This window comes from Psammomys obesus, unplaced genomic scaffold (assembly GCF_907164565.1).
Source record: "Psammomys obesus unplaced genomic scaffold, mPsaObe1.curated_primary_1811, whole genome shotgun sequence".
Classification (NCBI taxonomy): Eukaryota; Metazoa; Chordata; class Mammalia; order Rodentia; family Muridae; genus Psammomys; species Psammomys obesus.
The window spans coordinates 16,283,056-16,303,077 of record NW_026596057.1 but is presented as its reverse complement, the minus strand read 5'-3'; the positions used below and the strand labels follow the sequence as shown (position 1 = coordinate 16,303,077).

The 20,022-nt window shown below is 37.5% G+C and overlaps 1 protein-coding gene across 2 annotated transcripts in view; it reads right to left on the bottom strand.

Annotated features, from left to right (window-relative positions):
• Positions 1-1,462: 1,462 nt before the first annotated feature.
• Positions 1,463-20,022, bottom strand: part of Dhx9 (DExH-box helicase 9) — a 34,212-nt gene continuing 15,652 nt past the window's right edge. For both annotated transcript variants that reach the window (XM_055624542.1, XM_055624543.1), the window contains 21 exons: positions 19,294-19,430; positions 18,818-18,907; positions 18,566-18,727; positions 18,386-18,463; positions 17,777-17,968; positions 16,716-16,857; positions 16,156-16,238; positions 14,779-14,935; positions 13,136-13,236; positions 11,537-11,750; positions 11,297-11,391; positions 10,986-11,059; positions 8,925-9,077; positions 6,444-6,604; positions 5,575-5,686; positions 5,166-5,327; positions 4,936-5,063; positions 3,907-4,136; positions 3,706-3,821; positions 3,116-3,316; positions 1,463-2,322 (listed from right to left, as the gene is read on the bottom strand). In XM_055624542.1, coding sequence (XP_055480517.1) covers positions 1,665-2,322; positions 3,116-3,316; positions 3,706-3,821; positions 3,907-4,136; positions 4,936-5,063; positions 5,166-5,327; positions 5,575-5,686; positions 6,444-6,604; positions 8,925-9,077; positions 10,986-11,059; positions 11,297-11,391; positions 11,537-11,750; positions 13,136-13,236; positions 14,779-14,935; positions 16,156-16,238; positions 16,716-16,857; positions 17,777-17,968; positions 18,386-18,463; positions 18,566-18,727; positions 18,818-18,907; positions 19,294-19,430 — 3,446 coding nt within the window. In that variant the 3' untranslated portion in view covers positions 1,463-1,664. The remainder of the gene's footprint in view (positions 2,323-3,115; positions 3,317-3,705; positions 3,822-3,906; positions 4,137-4,935; positions 5,064-5,165; positions 5,328-5,574; positions 5,687-6,443; positions 6,605-8,924; positions 9,078-10,985; positions 11,060-11,296; positions 11,392-11,536; positions 11,751-13,135; positions 13,237-14,778; positions 14,936-16,155; positions 16,239-16,715; positions 16,858-17,776; positions 17,969-18,385; positions 18,464-18,565; positions 18,728-18,817; positions 18,908-19,293; positions 19,431-20,022) is intronic.

The following is a 20,022-nucleotide window of genomic DNA, read 5'->3' as shown; positions in this document are numbered from 1 at the left end:
GTATATAGAAGGGCCCAGGTCATTGTGGGTTGTGCCATTCCCAGGCAGGTGGCTCTGGATGGTATAGCAAAGCAAGCCAGTCAGCTTTCCTTCTTGGCTTCTGCTTCAGTCCATGCCCAGACTTTTAACCCTTTCCACCCCAAGCTACTTTTGGCCAGTTTCCACAGCAACAGAAATCCCAAGGCACATTGCGCCTCCTCCAAGTATATACTTTAAGACTCTAATTTGGTCACAGACATCTAAGACATCCAGTAAATGACATAATTAAAGGCATAAAGAACCCAACCTTGCACGTTCCTGTCTTCTGGACAGTAATTTAAACCTAGAACCTAAATTCAGAGGAATTCAGAAACAATTAGCTCTAATCCAATTGTAAGCTCCACTTCTGGTATTCATAGTTTTCTGTGACTGCTTCATATAATGGGTATGGAGAGGAAAGCATGTTAAGTGCAGTGAGGTAATTTACTACGCAAACTGCCTAATCTAACTGGTACTTACACTTCCATCTCTTAGGAATAAAGATCACTGTTTTCAGACTTGTGGGCATATAACTAAGTTCAGAGTGGTACTCTGTTCCCACTCTTAGTTCCCAATCTATATAGGTTTACAGTACAATACTGGAAAAAAAATAGAACTATGCTCACAGGTTCTGCGAAACTTCAGGCAACCCTCAGGGGCACTATATACAACTCGGCTTCTCATTTATAACCAAGTCAAAGAAATCTTATCCTAAAAGGGTTCAACTACAGGACTCTCTACTTCTTTACAGCAGTTTTCACAAGCACCATGATGTGTAAATATTCAGTATAGCTAGTACAACTTGAGTTTAGAGAGGGTAGAGGAGTTTTTTATTCTCTAAGCAAAAGGAGGCATTAGGTGCACCATGGAGAATGTACTGGTTGCAAGATTAAGATGTTTTGTAAGAAAGCTAAGACCAGCCAGCATATAGGAAGTTGGATTTCTAAGAGAGCACAAGATGGGAAGATCTGACTAGATTTAACATGTAATTAAACAGCTAAACCCTACACAAAATGACAAGTTTAACAGACAGGAGCATCTAACAGCATGTTATAACGAACGCATTATTCCTTATGTTGTAATGGGAATGTAGCTCACTGGAAAAACAAGCCTAGCACCCACAAAATTTAAACATGTATGCAGATGTTGAAAAAGAGTACCCAATGAAGAATCTATTCAAGATAGTGGATAGCATGGGTAGTCCAGGGTTAATTTCCAGTATTCCTTGTTCCCAAAAAACTCAAGTAATTTACTGTAAAATTTAAGTTATCAAAGCACCTCTAACTTCACATCTATTGAAATACATGTTGATGGGAAAGAATCCGCCAAGTACTTCACAGCCATTTTCAGTTTAATGCTTTATTTTGTATTAAATGAAAACCAAGAAAATGTAAAGTTAAAAGGTAAACCTTTACCCCTTTAAAGAAAAAAAAAATACAAACTGTACGGTGTGATACTTGTATAATAGGTCATATTTTACATTACATAATATAAACAAAATCACTAGTCTACATTCCTCGTTGCTTGAAACTACAATGAACCACAGATTAAGCGGGAAATGGGCTTTTTGGTGCAAATAAACATCTTGGAAAAACATAGCATGCATTTTTAAACGGTCTATGCATAGGCTATGACAGAGTCTGGTCTTAATAGCCACCGCCACCCCCTCCTCCTCTTCCCTGTCCAAAATAACCACCTCCATAGCCACCCCTTCGCTGGAATCCTCCAGATCCTCTATAGCCGCCACCAGATCCCCGGTAGTCTCCACTAGATCCTCTGTAGTCGCCACCAAAATTGTTTCTGTAGCCTCCTTGGGAACCTCCTCTGTAGCCGCCCCCACCACCTCCATAATTTCCACGGTAAGAGTTGGGGCTAATACTATAACCTTCCCCACCACCATAGCCGCCTCCACCACCTCCATAGCCACAACTGCCTCCTCCATAACCACCACTACCACCACCTCCATAACCACCACCTCCTCCCCCATAGCCTCCCCCACCACTTCCAAAGCCTCCACTACCTCCAAAACCCCCACCTCTGCCACCACCAAAACCACCACCTCCTCCCCCACCACTGAATCCTCCACCACCACCAAAACCACCTCCACCACTTCCAAAGCCTCCCCCACCACTACCAAAGCCTCCCCCACCACTTCCAAAGCCGCCTCCAAAACCTCCTCCTCCATAGCCGCCGCCACCACCACCATATCCTCCACCGCCATATCCTCCTCCTCCATAACCCCTTCTATATCCGCTTCCATTATCATATCGGGCCATCTTGGGAGGACGTGGACCATCACCATACCTAGGAACAGGGGGGGGAAAATCACTTTAGTCGTGTGTGGAGATTAAACTCAGAATTCTACACATACTAAATTAAGAACCCCAGTCCTGTGTGAAACAAGCAACACTTTTAATACTTCTCCATAGACCTCACATAAACAGCCGTATTAAAACATGCAATGCATGAAACTGCTCTGGTTCATGGTATTTGTTATCAAGTATTACTGTGCGCCAACTTTAAAAAAGGTCTTTGGTGGGGGCTGGGGAGACAGCTCAGAGGTTAAGAGCACTGGTTGTTCTTTCTGAGGGCCTTGAGTTCAATTCCCAGCAACCACTCGACGGCTCACAACCATTTACAATGAGATCTGGTGACCCTTCAGGTGTACCGGTGTACATGCAGGCAGAATACTGTGTAAATAATAAACCTTAAAATTCCTTACAATACTGAAAACTAGTAAACACAGACAAGGAAGATAAGTAACCACTGTAACATTCATTTGGTATAAATGGGGAGCAATTAAGCAAATAAAATTTCTTAAGGACAGCCTAAAACGAACCCCAGGCTTTCTACTTGAGAAGCCAACACAGTATTGTGAAAAGGATCTCATCTACATTACATTTTCTGACCCAGTGACTTTCCATACATTCTCTACTTAGGGACTTATTTCTAATGTGGAACTGCTGTGTATAGATTAACAGACATTAAGGAAATAAGCATTTTGTTCTGAGTTCAACTAAATTCCATATTTAATGTTTAGAATCTTTAGTAGTAAAGACTAGATTTAATAGACACACGAATTTAATTACGTATTCACCTTACACTCCCAATCATAAGGTTGATACCAGAAGCTGAGGGCCTAGAAATCTGACGGATTGTGTTCAGCATATGTTCATTTACAGGGTCCAACTGGCTGATGATATTTGGTTGTTTGGACACTTCAACAACCAGAGCTTCCATGGCTGCTCGGAGGGCTGTGATACAAGCTGCAGCTTCGTGCGATATTTGAAGTCTAATCCTAAAATGAAAGGAAATAAGACATATACTCGGAGCATACACAGAAAGATGGATGACTATTTGTCAGATTGCTGTCCCATGTGTTGAGTGAGGCATAAATGTAACCGCTTATTTTATTAGACTCAGACATGATCCAAACTAGGTGAATTAGAGTATGAACAGTAATAGTCAACATTACCCTTAATAAAACATCTAAAAAATTCTAGTAGTTTGATAAACCATACTACCAAAATCTCAAAGGAAATGTATTATAAAAGTAACTTTCTTTCACTCAACCATAAAATCCTGCCTTTTATTTTTCAAAGTTTAAGAGTTTAAAGATTAGAGCTAAATTCTAAGAAATCTCTATTCTAAAAAGTTTCAAGTTCACAATTGAAAGGCTGCCCATACCAGTCATCTATAAATATAATCTGCCCATCAGACTGGACTTTCTTGGAGGCGAAGAGAAGCAACTGTAAGGGGGTGACTAAGGTCATGCCTTTCGCTGAGATGGCTCGGGTTCGAATCTGCAGATAGAGAAAATGAAAAGTCACACACTGATAATTGGCTATGTCAAAACTTTGATCTTTCAGACTTCCCTCATCTTCTTACCTTTTCACCAAAAACAAAGAAAGGAGATGGGTACTTCATGTCTTGGCTGCTAAAAGGACAGTTTACAGATGACTTGTGGATAAGTGCATTACGTCCTTCAGTGGTAAGAATCTTTCTCTTTTCTTTATGGTAGCATACATTGGGGTAGACACCAAAGGCCAGCAGAGAGATAACAACATCCAAATTATTATCTGGTCCGGTGTTAGAAAACACTTGTGTCAATAAGCAATCTGTTAAAAGAATTAGAAAAAGTTTTAAAAAATGTTAATAGAATGACTCCAACAGCTTTCTAAGAACTTTTCTGTCACAAATCAAGTTTTAAGGAGCTCTTCTGATAAGACTTTCAATCAAAGGTACCCACTGTTCTTATTAAAAGCACAGCAAAATGACAATCCAATAAAGTAATGCCATGAAGGCTGTTTTCAGCCAAGACACACTTAAGCAGTACTTTTACCACTGAATGGAAAACTTAGTAACAATGTGCTATAAACCGCAATTCTAGATATACGAACCTAAGCAATTTAAACTGTTATCAGTTTTACTGGCTGTAACAGGATAGGAGCTTAATAAAAAATACACAAAAATGTTCTTTTCCCCTTTATTTTTTGGATGTCAGAAATTGTTATTTTTGTAAATAACTACTTTACTCAGCTTTTAACCTTTTAAAATTCTACTTTCTGGGACTAACATGAACATATTTTATTTCTGACTAACCCACTCCAGCTCAAAGAGCTCAATCGATTTGTAAAAGACAAACTCAACATAGAGAGGGTTGGATTAGTGTTTCATCATAAAAATGTATTATGGTCAAATAGCTGAGAACACAGAAGTATGCTGCTGTCAATGTATGACAACAGTTCACTTTTTTTTTTTTTGGGCGGGGCAGTTTTTCCTGTATTTGAGAACGGGTGTCACATCAATTCAGGCTATCTATTCTTGAATTCTCAATGATTCTATTCTGCCCTTAGCCTCCTGGATGCTGGAGTTACCAGCATGAGACACAATGACCAAACAAATGGAGACATTTACCTTCTGGAAAGCCAGAGTTAATCAGAATCTCTTTAAGTTGTACTTTAGCCTCCCAAGTCATTCTTAGTGTTGCCATGTTGAGTCTCTTCTGCTCACAAAAACGTATTTCTGCTTCTTCTCCACTCATCCTAAAACAAAAGCATTCATTTTCAAATGCTCAGCAAGCTCAGATCATTACAAACTAAGACGGCTGACAAAATTATCAACAGTAATTGTCTCTAAGTCCATACCTAGCATCATCCCAGGCTTGGAATACTGATAAAAGAGCCACGTGATCAGAAAATCTGTTTCCAGCAAAATTCCGGTGTATGTACCCCAAGCGTTTTCCTTCACTGATAAAGGGCTCTGGAAAGCAGGTAGCAGCAGAGATGGTACAGACAGCATCTCCCACACTGAAACAACAGTTACATTAAGAGTGAAGCAATCTTTTTGCCAGAAAATCTCCAAATGACGACTGAACCCTTTCTGCTGTTGGCTAGGATACTGCTTACTTACATGAGTGAAGAACATTTTAGCTGATCTGTAACAGAACTAATAATTTACCACAACCCATTATTTTTACAGCTACTTTTTCGTCAGCAGCCTACCTTGCCTTTATGTAATCCATCCCACCTCTTGACAACAATAAAGCAAACTTACTAGAAAATACACCCCATTATCATCATCTTTCCAAAACGAGGTTCAATGGGGAGTTTAGCCAGGATTCGCCCGAGAGGAGTCAGCTCATCATTGGCATCTAAAGCATCAAGTTCTGTGGGAAAATACTTGTTTGTGAGTGAGCATGTCAATAAATGCACATAGTGTTTCACTATGTGTCAAGGAAAGTGTCAAGCATGATGACCCCCAGAACAAGTAATTCAGCCAAACCGGAACACCAAATCCTGGTATATCTAATACAAAAGTTTGGTTCTGTGCAAATTGGGGCTATAGCCATTGATAGAGGACCAGCATCAGCAATCAGTACCCACATACTCCCTAAGAAACAGAATCTGTACAATTCTACACAGCAGGTAAATGGCAGATTCCAAGTTCAATGTAGCGCAGACTTTAACGGCCTCATTTTTCAATACACCACTTTAATGACAGATTTGAGATTAAGAAACAAAACCTCCAAGGTATACACATTTAAAATATTACATACAGGTCCAAGGAATAATCCATGTTGTGATTATAATATTTTGTATTTCCTTAAATATCTTCTAAAGGAGAAGCATTTATGCCAACTCATCCTTCAAGCTCCTAATGGAAATTGATGCTTAGCTACAAAGCCTCATTAATACAGCTTCACGGGGCTGGAGAGATGGCTTAGTGGTTAAGATCACTGTTTGCTCTTCTTAAAGGACCCAGGTTCAATTCCCAGCACCCACATGGCAGCCCATAACTGTCTGTAATGCCAATTCCAAGGGATCTGACACCATCTGACATAAAGTTAAATTATTAAAAAAAAAAATACAGCTTTACAAAAAGGATTTGCCAGGTAAAGATAAGCCTAATGTAGAGGCACTTACCTCTAAGAGTATGCTCTGCCTCAATTACAGCATCCAAAGGTGGAGGTTCAATAGCCTTTGCAAGGAACTGGCCAATTCCTCCCAGGCGCAAAAGTTTTATGCTCAAAGCAATTTCATGCAATGGTGTTCTAAACATCTCTGGTGTCATGTGTGTTTCCAGTCTAAAATTGAGAAACAGAAAAAAAAAAAAAACCCGACAATTTGATAAAATCTTTGTAGAGAGAAACTGGGTACATAGTAACCCTTTCCTGATCCTTTTACAATTAACAACAAAACTTCCTAGGGGGCTGGAGAGATGGCTCAGAGGCTAAGAACACTGGGTGTTCTTCCAAAGTTCCTGAGTTCAATACCCAGCAACCACATGGTGGCTCACAAAGCTATGAGATCTGGTGCCCTCTTCTGTCACATAGGCACACACACAGGCAGAATACTGTATATATATAAAAAAAAATCTTAAAAGCCTTCTGACTGAATTCAGAATGTCTTTTTAACATGGCATAACTACTTATGGCTATTATGGATACGGCCTATTAACAATCATGACTGAAAAAAGTGGTCGCAAGTTCAGCAAAGGATAAGATATCCTTAGTCTACATCACCCCCAAAGGCTCCCAGTGTCAACCACTTTGGGAACAAAAAGAATTTACAAGTTACTAACACTTAGCCTTTGAAACTATGTTAATATTTCTATTTCCTGAGAAGCTACTATAAACAAGCACTGTTACAAAGCACCTGTGGTAACTTATTCATCAGACAAATCTAAGTCTTACATTACTTAAACCCAATTCACAAAATTGCACGAACAGAAACCTTAAAAATCCACATCTCTAATTCAGAAATGTTTAATAAAATTGTCATGAAGACAACACACTGAAACTGCTGGCATATAAGAACTTAATACTAATACCTTTAAGTTTACAAAAATAATTTATCAGTACACAATACTTAACCACATCAGGCACATATCCCTCAATATTGAAGGTCAACTGAAAACACGGAGAATCAGGGGTGTGGGGTGGGGGTGGTTTTACTAAAGTTAATGTGTTAACTACTTGTACCTTCAATTTCAAGGACAATCTAACATTTAATGTTTTTCTTGTTTGATAGGACTCTCTGTATAGCCTTAAGAGTTGGCCTGGTGTGGCTGGGTGTTTGAATGCTAAATATTGCCCCATTAGATCAGAGTACATTTGTACACTCTCATGTACATGGAATGATGCTGTGTAAACTTTGTTCCCCAATATTCTTTGAGTGGTTAAATCGCTAACAGCCTACTGTGCATAATAGAAATAGGCGGACTTTTAGTTCCGGGACTGGGCATATCAGGTAGGGATCTGAAGCCAGGAGAAGCAGGACAGAGAAGATGAAGAATAAGGACTTGGCCTCATGGAGCAAATCCAGCCCATAAACGACGAATTATTAGCAAGTAACTTGAGAAATGCAACTGCAAACTAGCGAGCTTAGAAAATTAGTTTAAATTTTATCTGTCTAATTATGCTAGAGCTGTTTAAATAAATTGTTTAGTCTGTCTTGATTATTAAGGGCAAGCCAGATCATAGAATAGCCCTCAAGAGTTTAATAAATATTCAACAACATAGTCCTGGCTGTCCTAGAACCCATACTCTCATCAGGCTAACCTCAAATTCAGAGATCTGCCTGCCTCTTCCTCCAAGTGCTGAGACTAAAGGCATATGCAGCCACCACCACATGGTATATATATTTAAATATATTTAAATGTTGTGGCTAGTCTCCTGAACACAATTACAATTGCTGGTGTAATTGATAGTGGAACTAATTTTTCTATTCTAGTTCATTACTTGCGGTCTGTCAAAGTTATGTAAGTCATACACCTCCAAAACGCATTTAGCTTTCATTTTATGTTCTGTTTCTCTTGGGAATGAATACTTTCAAGTAAGTGGCATGGTAAAATGAAACAAGAACTACCATACTCTTGGATATGTGCAACATGTCTTTAATCGCAGCACTTGAGGCAAAGATAAGGCACATGTGAGTTCAATGACAGCCAGTTTCATGGTGAGACCCTGTCTCAAGACCCCAATCAAAAGAAAAAATAGCCTACAAATGCAAAGAAATAAAAAAAATTTCAAGTTGTGGTGCTTAAAAGACTGGCCATCCAGTATCACCAGTCATTCCAAAAAGATAAAGCAATGGAACTATGTAACACTTGTATTACATAAGCTAACACTGGCTTCTGGTTTTTAGTCTCATTTATATACATAGAATTCTATTATTCAAACTTAAATATACCTTTTTGAAGGCAATTAGGTATGCAGTTCATTGAAGGGAAAGATAGGGGTAGGGACTGAACAAGAGTAAAAAAAACTTCCACCCTTATTGGGACAGCAAGATGGCTTAGTTGATAAGAGCCCAAATAACAGCTTTACCCAAGTTGTTCCCCAACCTATAGATATATGTATGTAAATATATACAATACAAATGTTACTTAAAAATTTACTTTACCTGTCAAAACGAGCTCGACTACAAAGGTGAAAACAGAACCCAGGTCGTACACGGCCAGCTCGCCCTTTCCGCTGCTCAAGGTTTGTTTTTGATGCCCATACAGTGGCATAGTTGGTCATGTTGTTGTGAGCAGTAAATAGTTTCACTTTTTGTCTAAATAGGAAAAAGTGGTTATTGGAGACAGCAGTTACAAATCAGCAATGATTTTATATTCTTTCAGCTACCAATCTAGTCAACAATATAACATTATCTAGATCACTTACACTAAGCTAAATTATGACATCCTGTTAAGTGGAGATAACAGGATCCTAGAAGTTCTGTCGCCAAGCTCAGTGACAGACTTGTCTCAGAAAATAAGGTGGAAATTAAGAAGATCTATTTCTGGCTTTCAAGTATGCACACATGGGTGCAAACATACAGAAGCATAAAAAACACTAGATATAACACTGAAATACTCACTAAAACCTATCAATAGTTAGTTTCAGGCCAGCTTGTAAAACTTTGAAATCATGCCTCTAAATAAACAAATAAATGCACACATAGATAATATATATCAGGCTCTTTGCCTCTAGAATAGTAAGCTTGAAAAGCAAAGCCCTTCCTTTCAATTAAGTGTTGGTATTATATTTCAACAATGGGAGACCTAATTGGCATGTGACGTATAGGTATGGGGGCAGAGTTCAAGTCAAATCAGTCACCTCAAGAATGAGTAGAACATGGTTAATTTGATTTGCAAATCTTAAAACTCATTACACTACTACATGCCTGAGATTAGAACAAAATGCTATTCACTGACCAGCAAATAATTAGCAAATCAAATACATTTGACATAGCTGTATTGAAAAACTGTACAGCAGCCACCAAAGCCTCCTTTATTACCCTCTTCACAAAATTTCTGTATATTCAATATATAGAAAGGTTCAGCTCACGTGGTTACTGCTTTAATTCCTACCACTGTGTTGCACTACATACCCAAGGCAAGTAGATCCTACAACACAAGGCCGTGTTTTCATTTCTTAGTCAATATTTGTCTCATGCTAAGTAAAGACTGTCTATATACAAAACAGTAGCTGGGTGATGACAGAACGCACCTTTAATCCCAGCCATTGGGAGGCAGACTCCATCTAAATATGAGTTTGAGGACAGTCAAGGATAAAGAGAAACCATTTCACTATCCAAACCAAAACACAGCATGAAAAGTTCAGTGAGCAATGAAAACCACCAATGGAATGCACAATTAACACATTATAATATTAAACACTGGAAGTTGAGCCAGGCATGGTGGTGCACACCTGTAATCCTAGCACTCTGTGATGCAGAGGCAGGCGGACTGCTGTGAATTCAAGGCCAGCCTGGACTACAAGGCTACACAGAGAAACCCTACCTCAAAAAAAAAAAAAAAAAAAAAAAAGAAAAGAGAGAAAAATCAAAAAAGTTGTTTGGCTGTCTACTAAACCTGGTTATTAAGTTGTACTCATAACCCACAATCAGTATTATAATACTGATGTATGATATCTGTATGGGTATAGAAGGAAATTTGACAATGAAGTTTAAAACCTAGGTGAAGCTATAACCCTAGTACTTAAACAAGAAAAATAAACTTTGAAAGGGCAGCCCTGAGCAATGAAATACCTCAAAAGAAATATAATTAGGGATTGAAGGAGTGAAGAGACCTCACAGAAGACCTAGGTTCCTTCCCAGACTTCCCAGGACCCACATGGCAGCACATTGGCACCAGGGACATGAAAAGTGCATAGACATATATATATAAACAAAACCACTACTACATGTAAAAATAAAATCTTGGGCTGGAGGGATGGCTCAGGGGTTAACAGGCCCTGAGTTTGATTCTCAGCAATCACATGGTAGGCCCACAACCATCTATACTGGAATGTCCTTTTCTGGCATGCAGGTATATATGCAGACAGTACACCTGCATATGTAAAATAAATACATCTTGGGGGGAAAAAAGAGCAAAAATAAAACCTAACAAAAAAAGAAATTAACAAAACAAAGTGCTAATGAAGTTGGCAATTGCACATAAATTTCCTGGAAACTTACTTGCAAGAGTCAATGACATAAACAACATCATTTATGGTAATGCTTGTTTCAGCAATGTTTGTAGACAAAATAACCTGCAAAACAATACAAAAAAATTACACTACAGAAAATGAACAATGATCAATCAGATTTATTAAACCCACCTAAAATAGGTTCATTAGTGCAACAGGAGTAAAAAGAAAAAATTACCTACCAAGCTTAGAAGACTTTAGAAAAAAAGCATACCATAGCATTTTCGTAGTAGCTTTTAGAACATTTAATAATTATTTATTAATCAGATCACATCTGATCTCATTGTAATGGCCTATTACCTTGGTTACTCCATCTGGTACTGGATCAAACACTTTGCGTTGCTCCTCCCGAGGAATCTGAGAATGCAGAGGTAGAATCTGATACCGGTGACTTCCTACAATACAAAACGGTTAAGGACTAAAGTAGGAGCAAATTAAAACAGTTCTCCATTGTACATACTTTCATTCAACAAACACACCAAAGTATTAGTCAAGACAAAAAGCAAAAATACTCAAGTCAATCTAAAAGAGAACTCATACCGAAATGTGAATTATTTTCCAAATGCTTCTGCATAGTATAAATCAAATTCCAGCCAGGCAAAAAAACTAACACAGCTCCAGGAACATTAAGGGTTTCAATGTATTTAAGGAGAGCTTCAATGAGTTCAAAAGGTGTTTCCTTTTCATTCAGTTGAGACATGCTCAATTTTGTTTCTGGCCCATATTCATCACCACATATTAGATTGCAATTTGCCTGCAAGAAAAAGGAACATGATTCATTTGCCACAACTCACACAGCTCTCAACTTTCTTAGATTTGCCTTTTCTAGCCAAGTGTATCTAACATTGTTTAACCCTAGGGTACAGTCCACATGCAAGCCCTGAAGTCCAGTTGTTACCATTTAACAGCTCCATGGACCCAGACCTGCTTCTTGCCCATGGAAGCACCCGAGTATGACTATACACACATAGGTATGTCTTCAAAGAGATTGATGTCCATGAATATAGAAACTATGATAAACGAAACATAATAGTATTTTTCTGTGATATACCTAAATATTCCACCTTGAACTTTTAAATTTGATTCTGTAATGCTTCTTTTACTAATTGAGATTTCTAAATATTTTTGGCAATTTCCAGGAACTGTCTTTCCAATCAATGGAAACTACTAGTCATAATTCTACACCCATTTCCCACTTCGTGTAACTCAGTCTGGCTTTGAACATATAAAATTTCTTTGGTGATCCTCAAGTATTCGCTGGGAAACAAAGTCCAGGCTGTCTTCAAACAGTGTTAGCAGAGAATGAGCTCTCACCTTACCTCCTAGGTGCATTCTCAACACCTACAATTTCACATTACTTTCTATAAAATTCACCATTTCTGGTTGTCATGACATAGATAAGCCAGACCTGGTGGTTATAAAGGCTTTCCTCGGCTCCCTTGGGAGACTAAAGAAGGAACAAGTTCAAGGCCTGCTTAGAACAGAAACTCTAACTCAACAAAACCAGAAAGGAATTTAACAGGAGATATGTAAAAGTACTTGCCACACATGCTGACCACCTGAACTTTGCTCACCAGAACCCACTGCGTTAAAGGAGAGAACACATTCCCTCACAGTTGTTTTCTCATATGTCCCTGGCAAACATCCCACAAATAAATTCAAACATGAAAATGTTTTATCAGTGTGGTTGCCTGATAAGTTCAACCAATACCTAACACTGTACATTAAGAAAACAGAACTGGGGTGGGGCAAGACAATCTGTCAGGTTCATCTTGTACAGTTAATTAAAGAAATAATCATAAATTGAATACAAGAAGCCCTTGCAAGTGATGTGAAGAAATGAAACGAGTCTACTCTGACACAGAAACAAAACTTTACAAAAAGACTGAGTTGGTTTTTGTAAAAATCTTAAGACTTTGTTTTGTATCAGACCTTATATAATACCTATATGTAATTATGACAGCCTTATCACTGAACCTGGAATCATTTCAACAGTCAAAGATTAGCTATACCAACTATTTTAAAGGAGTCTGCACGGTCAATTTACTTTGTGCTTTAACAAACCACTTGTCTTTTCTCCACCTGATATTCTCACAATGAACATTCATCAGTCATGTAGGTGTACAGAAATCTACATACATCATCATCTTCACCACCATCATCCTCTTTATCCTTCTTTTTCTTGTCCTTTGGAGGAGGAATGAACTGAGTCATCTGAATGCAGTCTTCCAGAAAATACTCTGTCAGGGATAATCAAGTTAGTTAAGTACAGTAACTTACAAAAATGGTACAGCTCTAAGTTCATTTGCTAATACAGTTCAAATTCCTTTAATCCCTATCAACTTGATTCTACAAAAACTGTAAGAAATTCCAGCAGTGAAATTTCATGAATGGAAACTAAGTATGCATCCCCTCCCCATTAAGACCCTGAAAGCGTAATTCTTGAATATATTCTGCCAAACCAGATATGATTTCCCCTTTATACACATTTTCAACCAAACATTTATATAACCTTTATACACTGTCATACTCTTCATTAGGATCTTAAAGCATAGAGTAGATCACTACCATTCAGCAATGTATTTTAAAATTCTAAACAGCCAAGAAGTGTCTCTAATTCTATCTTGACAACAAAAACTGCAAACAAAAGGCACCTAAATTAATGTTCACCAGTTTTGTTCAGTGTTAAGCTGTGGTCCTCTGCCACTTGTGACTACTCTTCAGAAACAAATCCACTCACTGAGTAGAGTCAAGTTGCATGGACAAGAAAAAATACCTACACATATTACTTAGGATTTCTGCATAAAATCTGTAATTATCACTTATTTAATTCCTTATTCAGCACATTCATGTTTTAAACATTATCCTCAAATTGTGCCCATTTCTCTCTACCTTCTGACTGCAGATTGGGATGTAAGCTCTCAGCTGTTCTAGTGCCATGCCTGCCTGCCTCAATGTTCCTCACCATGATGATCATTAACCCAAAACTGTAAGCAATCCTTCAATTAAATGCTTTTCATGCCTTGGTCACAGTGTCTCTTCACAGTAATAGAGGCAACTTTCTCAATGTAATCTGTAAGAAACTTTGCTCCTACCATCCATTAATCTCTGCATAAAGTTCTTAAGTATAGAGAACAGCAAATATTAGATTTTTTGTTTTGTTTTCAAAGACAGGGTTTCTCTATCCTGGTTGCCCTGAAAGTCTCTTTGTAGACTCAGTGAGCCTCAAACTCAAGAGTCCACCTGCTTCTACCTTCCAAGTGCTGAAATTAAATGCATGCTCCACCATGACAAGCAAGTATTAGAACTTTTTAAACCCATACCCTAAGAAATAAAATTACTTCTACTTCATACATTTAAATTATGTATTGTGTGAACATGTTTGTGTGTTATCTTCCTCAATCACTTTTCACCAAATCTGAACTCACTGTTAAGCCAGCAAGCCCTAGGAATCCCATTTGAGAGGTAGGTCATTTAGCCTATGGTTATACGCCATAGGCTCAATACTGTTGCAAAACTAAACAACACGGGCCCAAAGAGTCTCCTAAATGCTGAGACATTTATTAATTTAGCGCACTTTTTTTGTACTTGTAGTGTATGGTGCAACATTAGGGTCCAGAAAGGCAGAATAGGGTGTGAAGTGCCCTGGGACTGGAGTTATATAGTTACTTGTGGGCTAATGTTTTCAGTCTTTCAAACTATCACTGACATCTCCAAAATTAAGAAAATAAAAAGCCCTTCTGTATAAAATGTTTTCTTCCTGATACACTCACAAAATTTACCTTGAACTGGGAAAGTCCTTCCATAAACTTCAATGATCGGGCAATTAAAGAAATATTCACAGAACATGGTGGTATCAATAGTTGCAGACATAAGAACAATGCGGACTTCAGGATAAGCCAAAACCACATCACGTAGTACTACCAAAAGGAAGTCGGTCTATTGAAATACAAAGAGGGGTTATAAAATACACCTGTAAGATTTGTGGTAGTCTTAAGACATTACTGAAATTGTTTTAAGAGACCAGTAAAAAGTAAAACAGATTACAGTGAATTTTCATTTAGAGGCAGGGTACTAAGAAATTCATGATGTACTTGACTTCACTATAGTTGTTCAGTCTCCTGCCACATTACCAGTGCTGAGATTGCTACAGGAATGTATGACCAACCCTAGTTTCATGTATTACTGGAAAAAAAATTTCAAACTGGTGGCTTTTGTGTATGCTAGACCAACATTCTACCAACTGACATTGATCAACAGGCCTGCCTTTGTTTCTGTATGCTTGCATGCTTTAAAAACAAAAACAAAAAAACCTAAGGCATGCATGCAACGATTCATCTACTTTTCAAGTAATCAAGTTTATAATTAATTACACAACACAATTTCCATTAAAAACATAATAAAATTTAGTTCTAATAAAGTAACTGCCAAAACAACTTAGTTTTATAGTTTAAAATGGTGTTTCTCTGCTCTTGCATCCCTATAGAAAAAGTATGCATATCTACTTTTCAGCACAATTAAATTTATAATTGCACAACACAGTTAGAAACATTAGTTCTAATAAAACAGCCTAAACAATTTTGGAGTTTTATAGTTTAAAATCTCTGCCAAACTACCACCCTCATTTATTGATTCCTTCCTATGTAAGCTCTCTATGCATACCACATATAATTTTTATTTCAAATCCACCTCAAAAGACTGAAGTAAAATAATTTGAACACAGGTACTCTAGGTGTGGATTTGGGTCAGTGAATGAAAGTACTCCCCAAAACAGTAAAGCTATTAACTGAAAATTGCAGTGCTAAGACTGACAATTGAGCTAAAATAGTGGGGCATCTTTAAAAGTGTAAGAGATAAGGGTGGGAAATTTTGGTTTTCCATGACTATCACTACCATCTGAAATAAGCTATCAACAATCATCTTTTGCTAAAAACACAGAACTTATATACAAAGGAAAACTGATAAAATAAAAAATCCCACCAGCTCAAGTCATAAATCAGCTGCTAGGTTATGTAAACGCTTACTGGTAAGAGTGAAAACTGATGGCTCACAGGTCCTGAGTGAGTAGTATTTAGCAGTGGTAGGAGAAGAGAAAAAGAGCAAGGACATCATTTTTCCATTCAGAGACAATGCAAACTCTTAACTCATAAGTTACTTACGTTAATATCTCTTTCGTGAATTTCATCTACAATTACATGACTGATGCCTCGAATGCCTGCTTCTAATTTTCTTAGGAGCACACCTTGGGAAGAAAAAAACAAGGTTGCTTTTTTAGAGTCAAAGAACCAATAAAAAAATTTAGGTGAGGGTTGGTGGCACATGGCCTCAAGGCTAACAGTTATAATAGACCATCTAGATAATAAAGTTACACATATAAGAGAAATCGTTATCTCAAAACAAAAACACAATCACAAAGAAAATTCTTAGATAATTGACTCTGCTTCAACACAATCCTATGATTGTAGATAAGGTCTTGAAGGATATGCAAGACGACATTCTGAATTTTTCTTTTGTTTTTTTGAGACAGTTTCTCTGTGTAGCCACTGACTACAGACTGTCCTTACTGAAACTCAACTCTATAGACTAGTTGGCCTTGAACCCAGAGTTTCCTATCTGCCTCCAAAGCACAGGAACTAAAATGTGCACTATGAAACCAATGACTTTTTGTAGTCTTAATAAAAAGATGACAGTAAGCTGAAAATGTAAATACATTACTGACCTACAGTACAAAACATTATACTGGCATGGGGCCGTGGAAGTATAGACTCAAACCGAACACTGTAACCACAGCTTTTTCCAGGCTCTTCACCTCTCTCATAGGCAACTCGCTCAGCCACTGCAACTGCACTGATCCTTCTGGGCTGAAACAATAACAGAAAAACCAACATGAAATTACAAAATTAAGCTTTACTTGTTTTACAATGTCTGTGTGTGGTGTGATAAAACTGAGGTTACATGCTAGGGAAATTCTCCATCACCACACTAATACATAGCTGCTTTTTTTTAAGGGTCTGATTACATATGTAAGTGGGCTTTTTGTGCAATGCTCTACCCTCCATCCAAAAAGTTCAGAAGTAGAGTTACACTCAACAGTTTAACCTAATAACTACTGCCCTCACAACCCCAAAGAGCAGTTTGCCAAACTTATCTTGTTTACAGAAAGGTAACACAGTAGTTAAAAGAATAAAATCACTTGGATTTGATCTTGGTTTCTCTTATGGGGGTTTGTATATTAAACTTTAGGGGAACTAAGACAGGACTGGTGATTTAGCCCTATTATCCAGATACATAGGATTTAAATTCAAGGACTGCCAGGACTATAGAATGAGTTCAAAAACAATTCTAGAACTCATAAAACTTTTCTTATATTGAGCTTGATGTAACCTTGCTTTTTAAAAAAATTTTAAGTGCAAATGCTCCATCTGCATGAACACTTGCACACCAGAAGAGGCATCAGACCCCAGTATAGAAAGTGGTGATCCACCATGTGTTTGCCAGGAATTGAAATCAGGATATCTGTCTGGAAGAACAAACAATGAATGCTCTTAACCACTCAACCATCTCTACGAAATTTTGCTTAAAAAAAAAAAAGGGGGGGGGGGGGGGGGGGCGCGCTATAGTTCTGTGGTTAGCATATTCAGGACTCCACAGTACTAAGGAAGCGGGCAGTGTATAGGTGCTTATATTACTAGCTAAAACTCTTGAAACCTTATTTGACAACCAAATAATTATCCAACTATCAAGCGATTTATAGAACTCATATACTGGCTTGCTACTTACCTGAGTCACAACAATATTACACTCCGCGGCTCTGTCATTCTGGATAAAATCATCCAGAATATACTGTGGAACCTGTGTGGTTTTACCACATCCAGTAGCTCCTCGGATAATCACAACTGAATTTTGACTAATGGCCTCTAGAATCTCGGCTTCAAATTTCTTTACAGGGAGCAGTTCTCGCTCTTGTAACACCTGTTAGCAAAGTTTCAATTCTTTTAAAACATTTGCACAAAATGTTCTAAATGTTTATTAATAGAAACATTTCAAAGAATGAATACATTTGTATCTCTAATAAAATTCTCACTAAATTTCTAAACTATCTGGTCTTCATTCCCCCAATTCATTCTTAGGTCCCTGTAAACATCTAAATAATTTCCTATTTTGTTATGACTTGCCATAAATGTTATCACTATATTTGCAGTAAAAATGTACAAATAGTTATATAATGTTTAAAACCAATAAAGTAACACCACTCATTCTTAAGTCCTGACTGAATTTACAGCCACTACCAGTTAACTATGACTAATAATTTGGTATAACCCTGACATTCGCCCTAACTACAAGCAATGTTTTGAAGCTCTACACATGTATAAGATCTTTAACACTTACACTTTGTAAATTGTGATCCTGTTCCAACTGGTATGTTAGTTCATTTTTAAGGTCCATGCTTATTTGTTCTGTAGAAGCCTGTAAAAACATTGAAACAAAATCTATTTTATCCTGACCTAAGAAAATATATATACAAAGGGAAAACCCCCGAACTAATCTTAGAACCCATGCTGTACTTACATAAGCAAGGGGCCCTTCATCAATGTTGCTACTAGTCCAAGGATTCCAGTTGGACTGTGGGGGTGACCAAGGAACCACTCCCACTGCGTTTTGCCTCTGAGATGGTTCAAAATGAGCCAATTTCCCAATGTTGAGTATCACTGGCATAGAAGGATCAACAGGCTAATAAAAAAGCAAAAATAAATACTAAGAAGACCGGTGTCTAAGAAAAGACTTAAACAAGGTAAACTACAAAGCTGTATATATGCTTACTGGGGGCACAATTTCAAGATCTAGCTCTTGAACCACGTTTTGCAGCTGAAGCTCCAAATCTGGAGAAAGGAAAACTTTGTAAGGTTCCACCTAAAAAAAAAGGAATGAAAATCATCAATAACATCAATGAATGTAAGTAATTCAAAACTACCAATTTTACCAAAAGTAGTAATAGAACTAACTGACACTAGGGCTATTACTGCCAGAAATCAGAAATTACTTTTAGTGAGAATGTCTTCAATGACTCACTCACTAGCCACTGCTAACATTAAGATTTTCACAGAGTTCTCGTTAGTACAGCATTTTATTTCTGCTTTACTAAGCTCTGAGCTCAGATTACAACTCAGGAGTAAAGTGTTATTTGTCTGCCACTTACATTCCCATTATAATGCTCTGCTGAAGGAACTCATTCTTCAAACTATATATTCAACTCCTTTAGCCAAATACGAATAGAATATTTATGCCTAAAAACTTACTCTCTCTCCTTCTTTCTTCTTTGTAAGCCCAGAATAAGCTTCAATCACTCCAAGATGATAGAGTTGTCGGACAAGTGAAAGGGCACACGATTGTGCTGCTAATTTCTTATTTGATCCATGTTCACGGGCAAAAATCCCTATAAGGATTACCAAACAGTTATTCCATGAGGAATAACTAGACATTTATGCGCTAAAGAATTGCTGATATAAAGCACAACACAGATATTTTTCACTAACCAAACGCCAATTCAACAATCTTATTAATCATTTTGTTAAAAGTTAGCACACTAAACTGTCATTATTACTATGTAAAAAAAAAAAATCAGACCAAAAAACTATAAACTTGAAAACCTTAAGTATAAAACAAGTCACTTAGATCCCTCAAAGCATTTCCACTTAATGGGTACAGTGAGGCATGACTACTGATCACAGCTTTGAGTTTAAGATTCTGTGAGCCCAGGATTCCAAAGCAGTTTAAATGGGCTATACCATGCGAAAGAAAGAAAAAGGAAAGGAGAGAAAGAAAGCCTTGCAGTACTATTAATGAAAAAGCTACATTTGAGCATTTTTTGTCAACCTGCAGAATTCTTACAGAAAAGTATTTCAGGTCATTCCTCTAAATTTCCTGATCTAATTGACCCACTATTATGTATGGTACAATATATTTAAAGTATAGTATTTGTCAGTAAACACAAATATTCCCTATCTTTCTATCTAAAAGACTTTTAA